General features: G+C 45.6%; 1 protein-coding gene and 1 non-coding gene across 4 annotated transcripts; one reads left to right on the top strand and one right to left on the bottom strand.

Moving 5' to 3' along the window:
• Positions 1-4,421: 4,421 nt before the first annotated feature.
• Positions 4,422-9,546, bottom strand: LOC120672389. 3 transcript variants are annotated; one of them, XR_005674120.1, is made up of 9 exons: positions 9,239-9,546; positions 6,684-9,070; positions 6,414-6,547; positions 5,577-5,673; positions 5,420-5,476; positions 5,249-5,307; positions 5,068-5,167; positions 4,953-4,982; positions 4,422-4,676 (listed from the first exon to the last, which is right to left on the bottom strand). XR_005674120.1 is itself a non-coding variant. In XM_039952762.1 (6 exons), exons 2-6 carry the CDS (start codon positions 9,378-9,380, stop codon positions 6,050-6,052), a joined length of 906 nt encoding a protein of 301 aa, XP_039808696.1. In that variant the 5' UTR covers positions 9,381-9,406; positions 9,491-9,546; the 3' UTR covers positions 5,683-6,049. The 3 variants fall into 3 exon arrangements, 1 of the variants encoding a protein (XP_039808696.1); XR_005674119.1 differs by having other exon boundaries at positions 4,423-4,676; positions 6,414-9,070; XM_039952762.1 differs by lacking the exons at positions 4,422-4,676; positions 4,953-4,982; positions 5,068-5,167; ... (1 more) ...; positions 5,420-5,476; positions 5,577-5,673 and adding an exon at positions 5,683-6,295 and having other exon boundaries at positions 6,414-6,560; positions 6,684-6,857; positions 8,874-9,070; positions 9,239-9,406; positions 9,491-9,546.
• Positions 9,547-11,153: 1,607 nt separating this feature from the next.
• LOC120677090 lies at positions 11,154-11,292 on the top strand. Its single transcript, XR_005676154.1, has one exon. It is a non-coding gene; the product is annotated as a small nucleolar RNA Z247 (small nucleolar RNA).
• The last annotated feature ends 878 nt before the right edge of the window (positions 11,293-12,170 follow it).

Below are 12,170 nucleotides of genomic sequence, written 5' to 3'. Positions count from 1 at the left end.
GCTCTAGCGCGCGCTGTCGTCCAGGCTGTCGATGCGCGCCGCCACAGGAACGCTGCCTCGCTGCCGTGGTCAGCCCATCTCCGCACGCCCCTGCGCCGCGCCACGGAGCGCGCCGGCTCCGCCCAGCCGCGCTGGTTGTCGTGCCGCTTCGCCCCATTGCTGTCTCGTTTCGTCGCCGTGCCGTCTCGCCTCGCCACTGCAGCCGCCATGGCCGCCGGCGAAAGCTCACCGTCGCACCACCACCTCCGGCCCTTCTCTGCCCGAGCTAGCCCCTGAACGGATTGCTCTCAACCCCCTGAAGCTCCTCACCCCGACCCCGTCGATCCCGCTCGCCGCCGCCGCCCAGACCACTGCACCGTCGCCGGCCCTTCTTCGACCATCCCCGGCTCCAACTCTTGCTCTAAATCGGTCGCAGGTGATGCTCTCATGCTTTTTCCCCGCTTCGTGCCCGCCGGCATGGCTCCTCTCGCCGGAATCGAGCGTCTTAAGCGCCTCCTCTGCTTCCAGTTCGCGTGAGGGACCCCAGGTAACAATAGAAAGAAGTGCAGGGTCCTTTTTGCGAAGTCCATGACTCAGGTGAATAGTGCTTCGAAGGGTCCTTTTGCAATAAATTGGCTGAAACTTTGAAAAATCATAGAAAAATCAGAAAATTGTAAACTAAAATTTGTTGGATTCCTTGTTCTACGATCTACAACTTTTCTTACAGGTTGATCTTCAGTTTCTAAATAGTTTTTGCTCTAGTTTAAATATTAGTTTAAGTGGCTGTAAACTTTGAAAATGTATAGTAAATCATGGAAAAATCATAAAATAGAAAATAAAGATGTTTTGGAATCCTTGTGATTATATATATGCAATGAACCTATAATATGACATGTGTTGGTAGAAAAATATTGTCCTAGAATTTTATTCATGCTTGTTAGGGATAAAATCATATATGTAGTTATGTTGCTCCTTTTTGCTGTGAAATTTTTATGGTAGATTAGTCATGTGATGCATGTGATGTGGTAAAAGTTTCAGATTTATTAGTGCACGTGTGCATGAGTTATTGATTTAACTTGGTTAGTGTTTAATAAATAGTTTATGAGTAATAGGAATATGCATAAATAATTATGCTTGCTGATAAATCATGAAAACTTCATGCTAGGGTTGTTTTCTATTGTTTTATCACTAGTAAATATTTTATGTTCGGAACATATAGGTTGCTAATCAAAAATAATTTTTATTAGTAGTTAGGCATGTTCTATTAGAAATAATAGTTTCTTTACATATAAGATCATGATAAATTTATGTAAAATATTTTGTTAAGTATAATTACAGGATATAATCAGTAAGAATTAGTTTGTGCTATTAAATTGTACTCGTGCAACTTATTTCATTCCTAGCATGTGTAATTTATCTTGTTTTGTGCCATGTAAATATAACGTTAGGTGTCACACTTAAATACACACCACCTTGGTTCTTTAGGTAGTTACTAATGCTTGGTTATCTGTAAACGAGTGTCCAATGAGATAAGTTCAGAAGAGAGTAATTATCATGTTAAGTATCACTTTTACCACCTAATAAATTTCACCTATGTACTGTAGTTTGAGTCTGACATGTTTGTAACTAAAGGTACTTAATATATATAGATGATGCAATTAACATGTGGTAGACTTCTTATTCTTGTGACGATATCCATGATGCCTTGTTAGCTTTAATCACTAGGGCAAGTAACTTCATAAGACAAATCTCAAGGATGAACTAGTCCTTCGGGTGAGGATGAGTGATCAACCTTAGTACGATTTGTACATTACTTCTTTACGACAACGTACCACACATTACTTTCTGGTCATCCTTAAAATATGTGCTTATGCCTCTTTTGTGCATGCATGTGCATCTATGCATATCATTTAGGTACGAGGGTAGATCAATTGAAGGACGATTGGAACATAAAGATGGAGAAAACTCCAAAAGATGGTGTGTTAGTTTCTATCCAGAAGGTGGTGGATTATCTATCATGAAGCTCCAACCTACTAACTTATAGTGATACTTTACTCCCAGGCAAGCCCCGGTGCACATCCTATTATTTGAAATTATGACACCTATATATGTATTTTTATTATTTGTGCATTACGTTTCAGGAGTTGATTGGAACCCTAGTTGCATGATCCCTAGGTTTCCCTGAATTATACTAGCATGTATAGGACGATAGAAATGCTATGCTTAATACTTCTCGATAGAAGTCGAGTGATTTTTTGCACTCGCGAGATATAGGATACTTAGAAGTCGAGTAATTTCCGGTTACTCACGAGATATAGGTTATATACTTATATACAGTACCTGAGTTGTTGAAATTGACATGGAAATATGAGACCGGGCGGGGGAATGATGATGATGTATAGGTATGACAGCAGGACAGGGTTCCTGGGTGTTTTAGCCCCGTCCGAGTTTGAATTGTACTAACCGCATACTGAGAGTAGGAGGTAGTCGAAACCGGTAAGCCTAGTACTGCCTTGTTTCGAAAGTACAGAACTTCTACCCACCCCTTAGGGCAGTCGAGTGGCCGCGGAGAATTGGGATGCATATGTTTACTTTTGGTGGTCTCTCGTAGGGCTCGGTTGACTATATGCAGGTGGGCGGTTCTGTAGTTCGAGGCGGGGAGGGGAATGGTTGGTTCGTATTGTCCGACGGGGCAAATACGTGCCGTGTTGGTTAGGTCCACCTTGCAAGGTTAAATCGGATCGATTCGCCGTCAGTCGCTCTCGGATATGAGCACCTTGATCGCAGCACCGCATCGTAGTAATGAGATGGAATATTAATGTATATGTTGAAGGAAATGTTGAGATTACTAATTGATCTTCTATTATGTTTGTTTTAGAAAGGGTTCTGCAAATGCCTAGAGGATATTAATTTATATAGAATGTGAGCTAAAATATTGAAAGTAAGAATCCACCCTTAGACGCTTTTCTGCAAATAATCCACAGCCAGAAAGCCTTGCATGTCTAGATAATGGGCTATGTATACCCATAGTCGGGTAAGTCTTAATGAGTATTAGTATACTCAGGATTTGTTGTTTACCCTGTTTCAGGTATAAAAGCTAACCAAGATTAACATCGGTGGGCTCGATGTGACGTCCTCACGTCTCCGTAGTTATCGTTTTATTTCAATTTATTTCAGTTGGTTTCTAATGAAAATCTTCCTCAGGTTAGACTCTCTCTACCGCTGATATTATCTATTATGTGAATTTTAATTTGAAAAAGTCATTTTGTAAATATCTTAATATTGTTTACTATTTTGTAAAATTGTATCATGCTGGTACCGTCTGCGCTTGCCGTCGCGCGAGACTTCTGGTGTGTTCCGATCGGCCTGTGGGTTGAAAACAGAATGTCAAGTTACACTTAATTAAGCTAATGCGCCTGATGCGTTCAAATGATGGCCATTACGCTTAATTAAGTCTTTTAACTTGGCGGTTCTGTCACGTCATTTTTCTCATCATTTGAGGCCGCCGATGCTAAAATTACCAACGTGAGTCACACATTAGCTATCCTAAAATTGTATTGTCCTGCCATGAATTCAAATGTGTGTTTTCTGGTCCTGTCCTCTCCTCTCCCGATGGAATTCTGCAAGACAGACAAATGTGGATGGAGCCGGCGACAAGATGAGGTGGCTGGGGAAGGTTGGTTATCTGAATGAAACAATTTGGGCGTCCCCATGGTCATGGTTGCCGAGACAGAATTCAACTGTTTGGTTTAGCTCCATCTATCATCATGTCATCACCTGCAACTCCTGACACCAAACCAGAAGGAGATGTCTGCAAGTCCAGTTTTTATTTATTCTAAGAAAAAAAAACGATGAGAAGATCAAAATTATCAAGAGGCAAGGCATATATCGAATTCGGAACAAGAACAGAGTCAAGTGCAGGAATCACGAGGAAATAGAATGGACGGAGTGCTCGCTGCCTGCCTATTGGCTGCTGCTGGTGTGGTGATTAAGGGGGTGGAACCGTGCGTCAAAGGGATCGACGACCGACGACTGCACCCCCACCCCCTATGGCCACGGCGGCGGCCTTCTCCTCCGGGCTCCCATCCTACACCCCGTTGCAACGCACGGGTATATTTGCTAGTTTAACTCTAATCAGCAATTCCAAGGATAACACAACATGAATCAGAGGATCAATGCAATGCCTACCTGCAACAGTACAGCCCACTTCATGGCTACACCTGGCCCAAGGGGAATATTATTGTTTAGACTACTGAAATCCCTGGCGCCGCCTAACGATAGGAAGAATGCTGAGAATCTAATCGTGTATTTTTACAAGTCAATCCGGCAGATGCAATTATGGAATCAACACATGCAAACAGTAGTAGCAGCACGGCACAACATGCCAAAACTAATCATTTTCCACTTATGAATGTAATTAAAACACAAGCAGAACAAACCATCATCATAGCATCAACACGTTTCATTTTCCTCTTATGAGAAAAATGTCTAGAGCGCTAATCACAGATTGTCCATAACAAGAGCTACACCAATGCAAAATATAGGAGAGAGTTCATCTATTAGATGAGAATTCGGCATCATTATTCATTATAGGAGAGTTCATCTACTAGATGAGAATTCGGCATCATTGTTCATTAGCTTGCTGTTCCATTGGCGTTCCTTCCTCGTTTCCCCAAAGTAAAGCATCCTGAAATCCACTGTTCAGAGAGAGAGAGAGAGAGAGAGAGAGAGAGAGAGAGAGAGAGAGAACATTTAACCATGTCATCGGGTAACAAGACACGTGAAAACCAGGTATAAAAGGGCCAAGGCAACCATAACAGGAAGTGGGCTAGTGTTCTGTATAAGTTAACCTTATCGAAGGGATGGCACATGTTTGTCATCAGACCAAGATTACTTGAAAGATAGTAATATGCTAATAGAATTCAATTTGGCAGAGCAGAAGAGAATGTCAGGATGAGCTCACAAAGACAAACCTTTTTGGGACCACCAGCTTTTCCAGACAGCTAAAATAAAATTTCATGTTAGCAAGAAATTCCATGAAGAACATAAACAAATTTAACCTAGCTGCACTTTTTTTTTAATGTCTACCTTCTCCTCCTTAGAAGCAGAACCATCCTCATTGCTGCTTCCCACCTGGTTAACTTGCTCTTCTGTACCAGCCTTCTAAAAAAGCCCTTGCTGTGAGAAGCTTTGTAATCCAATATACATGTAAGTAACAAATTCCATTTTAGTATAAAGCACTCAACAATTTTTCTTTGAAAATACTAACTTATCTAGCTTTCCCTCGCCCTTGTCCAGGCTGTTTCTTCCTAGTTTCTCATTGGGAATCTTGGCATTGATTCATCATAATTCAATGCATATCAGTAAGGAGCTCCATGAGCAGAACACAAAGGCATCAATTTGTTTGAGCTAGCCGCCCAATTTTCAGTGTGGACTATACCTGATCTTCATATGTCCTATTGCTTCCATCCTTCCTTGCTAGTTCCTTCTTGGAGTTCTTTTCATCGGATTCATCATACAATGCTTATTAGTAATGAGTTGCACAAACAGATACAAACTTACTTGAGCTAGCCACCCAATTTCAGTGTAGAACATACCTTATTTTCACTTACATTGCCCCTTTCCTCATGATTGCCATTATCAGCCAGTTTATTATCTAATTCATTGGAATTCAAATCTCCAGTAATGTCACTCCTGGTGATAGTAGATCAGAAAAATACATCATTATGCCTTGCACCGATAAAAAGAAAATGTATGGAATACTAAAAGAAACTCAACCGGTGGGGAGAAGAACCTCCACCATGGTATTGTAATTTAAAAGGGACTGTATGGCCCTGGTCAAGAAATCCCCCAGACCCTAGCCTATGCCTGTTAGGAACAAACTTGGGCCAGCGAACACCGTTACCCAGGCCGGTGCGATGCACCTTTACCTGGGCCGGCGACGTACCATAGCCACAAGCCAATAAGGGGGGGGGGGGGGGGGGTGTTTTGGGGTGGAATACCAGGATTTGAACCCCGGTCGGTGGTCACAGCCACATCTAGCGACACCACTGAGCTGTTGCTCAGTTTGCTATCTGTATGGAATACTTGTCATGTATATATTATGATAATCGAGAAATATGTTGCAATGAGAGGAATAATATGTTAGTAGGTCATACACAGTAGGCTCTGCAACAGCTGAACATTCATCACACAAGTCAAACATAATTAACAAGGTGCCATGCCGGACAAAATCGGTGCAGGCTATCTTTGCATTGTTTAAATCTTGATCTGCCCGCAGCAAACCAATCGCCGACTCAGCCTCTTTCATGACGCCCTAAAAATTATATTGCAAGCAACAACAAGACATTCATAAACATCACGTGATTAATACTGAAGATTAAGTAGCTAGGTCACAGATTGTTTTGGACTTTTGGTAGAGTCAAGGCATGTACCATCATGGCAGCGGCGGCAGGAACATAATCTTTGCAGGTCATAAGGATCAAGGCACACCGCCGAAGAGAATTGCTTAAACTGAAGGACATGACGGAATCCCCAGAAATAATGCACTGGCGCATCAGCTCAGCCTCTTTGGTGATACAATTGAAATTAAACATGGTTTGCAATCAGCACAAGAGGAGTCAATTTACAAACATTATTGATCATTCCAATTAAGGAGGGGTTTGCTTGGTATGTTAAAGTTAGAGATAGGGATGCAAACATACCTTAAGAGCAATAGCAGTGGCAGGAAATTCAGATCCCCGAATTTGAGCCATTTCATGAGCGCGCTTGGTAATGTTGTCACTCACCAATTGGACCTCCGTCTCGTCATCATCAATAGTGAAGGATTCAGCACGGCATTCCCACACATGTTTAAGACTATTCTCCATCTTGATACACTTGAAAACAAATGATTTTTTTGACGGGTCAACGGAGGGGGAGAGGATCCCCCACCTGGGTTTTCTATTTTTATTCCAGTGGCCCTCAAACGGCCGGATAGTTAGTGGTTTACATTTTACATATCAGTTTACATTGCCAAAGAAAACAAGGAACACCAGAGGTCTCCGAGATGTCGCTCAGCACGCGGTAGACGACAACTCCACAATTTCGCATCGCTCCGGCAGGCCTGCAGCGTTTGGCGCAGCGACATTGTTTCCTGTCTGAAGGTGATGCTGTTCCTCCTCTTCCACAGGTGCCAACAGCAAAGAAGGATGAAGGCATCAAAATGCGCAGCGGGAATCGTATCTGGACGGGGGATTTTGTGCACGTCGTGGATGTCAAGACCAGGCGGCAATTCAATCCCAAGAGCCCGCCAGAAGGAGGCAGCAAACGGACAGCGAAAGAGCAGATGCAGAGTAGTTTCAGGCTCACTGTTGCACAGGTCGCATGAGTTATCTTGCACAATCTTCCGCCGAAGGAGGTTGTCTTTGCACTGGATTCGCCCGTTTACCAGCAGCCAGGCAAAGAATTGGACTCGAGGTGGCGCGCAGCTCTTCCAGAAGCAACTGACCACACCCCCGTCCGCTGTGCCCATCGACTTGATCAGGGCATATAGTTCCGAGGTTCGCAGATTCCCTTCCACATCCGCAAACAACGAACACCGACTGTCCGGTTTGTCCTCAAGGTTCACCTGAGAGAGGAGAACGCCCAGCAGGCTGAGCTCAGATTGTGCTTCAGGTGTCAAGCTGGGGACAAGGTGGTGGCGCAGGCCATGACGGACAACATCAGAAACTGATTGATTTGCTTGCTTGCAGTGACTCTGTAGCAATGGGAACCTGTCCGAGAGACAATCATCACCAATCCAGATGTCATCCCAAAACGATGTAGAGCATCCATCTCCAACGTTAACAGTGGTGATTGCCTGGTAGAGCGGCAGCAGGCTGCGCAGCATTTCCCAGTGCGAGCCAGCTATTTCCCCCTCCAGCGTAGCTAAGCAAACATTTTGCCGAACCCATTTTGCCCACGATGACTGGGTATCGTTGTGCAGTTTATATAGCAGCTTAAGTAGCAAAACAGGTGTTCTGCACAGCCAGGTCCCTGATTCCTAGTCCACCTTTGGCGCGCGGCTGACGGACCTTGTCCCAGGCCATCAGACAATTAGCGCCACTTGAGTCTGCTTCTCCCGTCCAGAGGAAGCTCCTCCGACGCTTGTCAACCGTGGTGATCACCCCAAGTGGCAACGGCACTGCCATCATGACATAGGATAATTGGCCATCTAAAACAGCATTTATCAGCACCGTTCTTCCTATCGGATTGAGGAGGGACGCCTTCCAGCCAGCCAGGTAGCGATCAACCTTGCAGATGTAAGGATCAAATGCAGACACACGCAGCTTCTCGCAGGAAAGCGGCAGTCCCAGATAGGTTTGAGGGAAGCCTTCACGGCGACAGCCCAGCACATCGATGCATTGTGGTATGAGGTCCTCGCCCATATGCATGGGCACAGCGGTGCTCTTGTGGAAGTTTATGTGTAAGCCGGTAGCTGCAGAGAACTGATCCAAGATAACCTTCAGATTCTGCACATCGCTCAGCTCGCCACGGAGCAAGATGAGCGTGTCGTCGGCATATTGCAACACAGGGCAGGGGCACCGTGGATCCAGTGGATTGCGCACCGAGCTCGCGCGCTTGATCAAAGTCTGCAGGACGTCAGCCACGAGCAGGAATAAGTACGGGGACATGGGGTCTCCCTGCCGAAGCCCACGCTTGCAGCTTATCCACGGGCCAGGGCAGCCATTCACCAGGACTGCAGTGAGGGAGGTTTGCAATAACATTTGAACCCAGGAACACCACCTCGGCTGAAATCCTCTCGAAAATCAAATGATTTCACAAATGTTGTGAGCATATATAAACTAATCAGAAGATGAAGCTAGGGAACTTAGAAGCTAAACAGGATAACAAGGTGCCAGGCAGGAAGCTACCGAGCCAGCCAGAGCTGCTAGCATTCCATTCCCGTGATCATCTCCATCGAGACCGAGATCATCGGCACCAGCAGCAATGGCTTCCATTTGGTGATTGCGGATGTAACACTGCCGGAGGTACATCTTGTATAGGAACAAAGGAGTAACCATATTGTGTGGAAGTAAGGAATCCCATCCCCAAGCTCTCTCGAAAAAATCTGCGTACCACACACACAAACAGCGAACGATCGCAAAGTTATACATTGAAGAAAATAGACCCAAGCGTGTAGTGGTGGACAGTCAACAACTCCAATTTACTCCAAATTTTAATCCCAGGCACACAAAGGCAGGCATGCAGCAAATTAAAATTTATTTTTAAAAAATACCTGGATAATCGACCAACTCAAACTGCGGTGGCGGCGGGATGCAACCGTTCCTCCTCATCATTTCCCCACGTTCAGCACAAACGGTCAGCATCCTACTATCTAATCTTCGCAGTGCGCCCTTACTAGCTCTGAAGATTTCCATCCCTTGTTCCCTCCGTGTGTTTGGATCTGCACAACTCTGACCTAATAAGATCTCTGCGTGGGTGGGCGGATTTAAGGCAGGACAGGGTTTGGGGGAGGAGAAATCGATACCATCGGCGATCCAGTCTCCATTGTTTCCAATTTTTCGATGCGGCAATGGTGGTTTTCTTTTTGGGTTTTTTTTTGTGTGTGGCACACCCTCAAAAAACATGAATTTGTACGCAGCACACTCTACTCTTCGATTTTGTCTCTATCACATCACCAAAATGTGATTTGGCATATATCACGCCGCCTGCAGTAAACTATGATTTTTCATCTCCGAAGGTGAGAGAAGGATTGCACAAAACAAAAAATACCCCTAGATTCATTCCGGTAGCTCCGTTCGCTCAGCAACGCCGAGACCTTTATCCATTCGCCGCGTCCTTCCCTTTCATCCCCACACTACTCCCCGAGGGTCCTAGCAGGCGGCGGCGGCGGGAGCAGCAGCAGGAACGGGTGTGCGGCGGGAGCAGGCCCAGCCAGGCGGGTGCGGGCGCGTGGCGGAGCAGGCGTGCGTGCGGCTGGAGCGAGCGCGTGGCGGGAGCTGGCGCGCGAGGCCGCCCCTCAGGCTCGCGGCTCGAGCCTCTCATCACCATTCCGCACAAGCAAGCACGAGCAGATCCTCAGGCGGGAGCAGATCCACTAGCCAGCTGCAGAGAAGATCACAAGCGTAGGAGAGGGCTGGTGTGATCATGCGATTAATGGGCAGAGACAGGCCAGTAATCAATCCAATCTGAATCTAGCCCTTGCTCGTGATTTGCTAATGCTTTGTTGCAATGCATGCAGAGCCGGAGACCAAGGCGCCAGATGCCGGCAGCAGGACCTTTGGAGGCACCATCAGAGCAGAGCACGAACACACGCAGAGCTGGCAGGGAAAGAAAGGAAGAAGGGCATAAATGCCATTTCAGAGACCTCTCCCACTCAACCAGATTGGAAATGAGTTTTTTAATTGGCTCAGTGTGCTGCAGACCATGTTAGAATAATCTGGTCTTTGTAACAGATATATTCGGAACTAGATGTGGTAGATTGTATCATACTCGGTTTGTTAAGCTCTTAGATATAGACATAGATTGATTTTAACAAGCCAAACCGAGTCTGTAACTGCTATCGTATCTTTGTAAAACTCTTGGCAATTGCCTATATAAACATGCACCCGTGGCTAGCCAAGATAGGCAACCACGTTTCCTTCAATTTTACATGGTAATCAGAGCAACCTCTTCCACAAAACATCCATAACCTTGTCGAGTGCTCCATGGCGTCGTCATCTTCAGCTTCGCCAACACCGGCGCAACTCGGCTCTGTCTCAGAGAAGTTAACTCGGGACAACTATCTGCTATGGAAGGCGCAATTTCTTCCTGCAGTACGTGGTGCTCAGCTCATGGGAATCCTAGATGGTTCAGACCATGAGCCGCCAAAGACCATCGAGCTGGTCGACAAGGACGGCAAGAAGGTAGCCGTCCGCAATCCTGAGTACGACTCATGGATTTCCAAGGATCAGCAGCTACTAAGCTACCTGTTGAATTCTCTCACCAAAGATGCATTAGCACCGGTGGCTACGGTGACTACATCTGCAGAAGCATGGAAGGCGCTGTCAACAATGTTTTCAGCACACTCCAAGGCTCGGGTCACGAACCTGCGCGTGCAGCTTGCCACGCTCAAGAAGGGTGGCATGTCAACTACAACATACTTCACCAAGATGTGTGCCTTCAAGGACGAGCTTGCTACTATCGGCAAGCCCATCGATGATGATGAGATGGTACACTTCATTCTTACTGGGTTAGATTTTGATTATAACCCCTTTGTATCTTCAGTTCTTGGTCGTGTTGGATCAATCTCCTTGAGTGATTTGTACTCCGAGCTACTTGCCTACGATCAGAGGTTGGAGATGTACCAAGAGAGTGGTCAGTACCAATCCTCGGCTAACATGGCTGGTCGAGGGCGTGGTAATAGAGGTCGCGGCCGTGGTAACAATCGTGGTCGTGGCCGTGGCAATTCTGGTCGCAACAACCAGAACCGTGGAAATAACACCTCCAGCTCAATCAATGCTCCCAGACAGGGAGGGCGCAACACCAAGCCGGTGTGTCAGATATGCAAGAAGGAAGGACATGAAGCCCCAAGATGCTGGTATAGGTATGATGATGATGATGATGATCAACAAAACCAGAAGACAGCAGGGGCAGCTACAACTGGATACGGCTATGACTCAAATTGGTACGTTGATAGTGGAGCTTCAGATCATGTCACTTCGGAGTTGGAGAAATTAACCATCCGCGACAAGTATACCGGACGAGATCAAGTCCATGCCGCCAATGGATCAGGTATGAAAATTAATAACATTGGCTCTACAACTTTACATACCCCTAGCAAAGATCTGCTTCTAAATAATGTTCTTCATGTTCCTAGTGCTAGCAAAAATCTTGTTTCTGTTCATAAGCTAGCACGCGATAATGATGCCTTTCTAGAGTTTCATCCCAACTTCTTTCTTATTAAGGATCAGGGAACGAAGAAAATCCTGCATCAAGGTAGATCTCGAGGTGGCCTATATCCTCTAGGACCACACCCTTCTAAAGGAGTACCCAGCAAACAAGCTTTTGGAGTCAACAAGCCGTCCAGCTCTAGATGGCATAGTAGACTTGGTCATCCAGCTTTTCCTATTGTAGAGAGAGTTCTTAGTCAGAATAGTCTTCAGTGTGATAGTAATAAGAAATCAGAGTCTATTTGTGATGCTTGTCAAATGGCCAAGAGCCATCAA

The sequence above is a fragment of the Panicum virgatum genome, chromosome 5N (genome assembly GCF_016808335.1).
Source record: "Panicum virgatum strain AP13 chromosome 5N, P.virgatum_v5, whole genome shotgun sequence".
NCBI lineage: Eukaryota > Viridiplantae > Streptophyta > Magnoliopsida > Poales > Poaceae > Panicum > Panicum virgatum.
Note: the sequence above shows the minus strand (reverse complement) of the source record. Positions and strands in the feature narration are given on the sequence as shown.

Bases quoted from the DNA above. Each gene is read 5' to 3' on its own strand.
- LOC120672389 (XM_039952762.1), bottom strand. From the start codon at position 9,380: ATGGAAATCTTCAGAGCTAGTAAGGGCGCACTGCGAAGATTAGATAGT. The intron at 6,858-8,873 runs GTAGCTTCCTGC...TTTGTTTTCAAG, and splicing joins TAGCAGCTCTGGCTGGCTCG to TGTATCAAGATGGAGAATAG. The intron at 6,296-6,413 runs GTACATGCCTTG...TATAATTTTTAG, and splicing joins CTGCCGCCGCTGCCATGATG to GGCGTCATGAAAGAGGCTGA.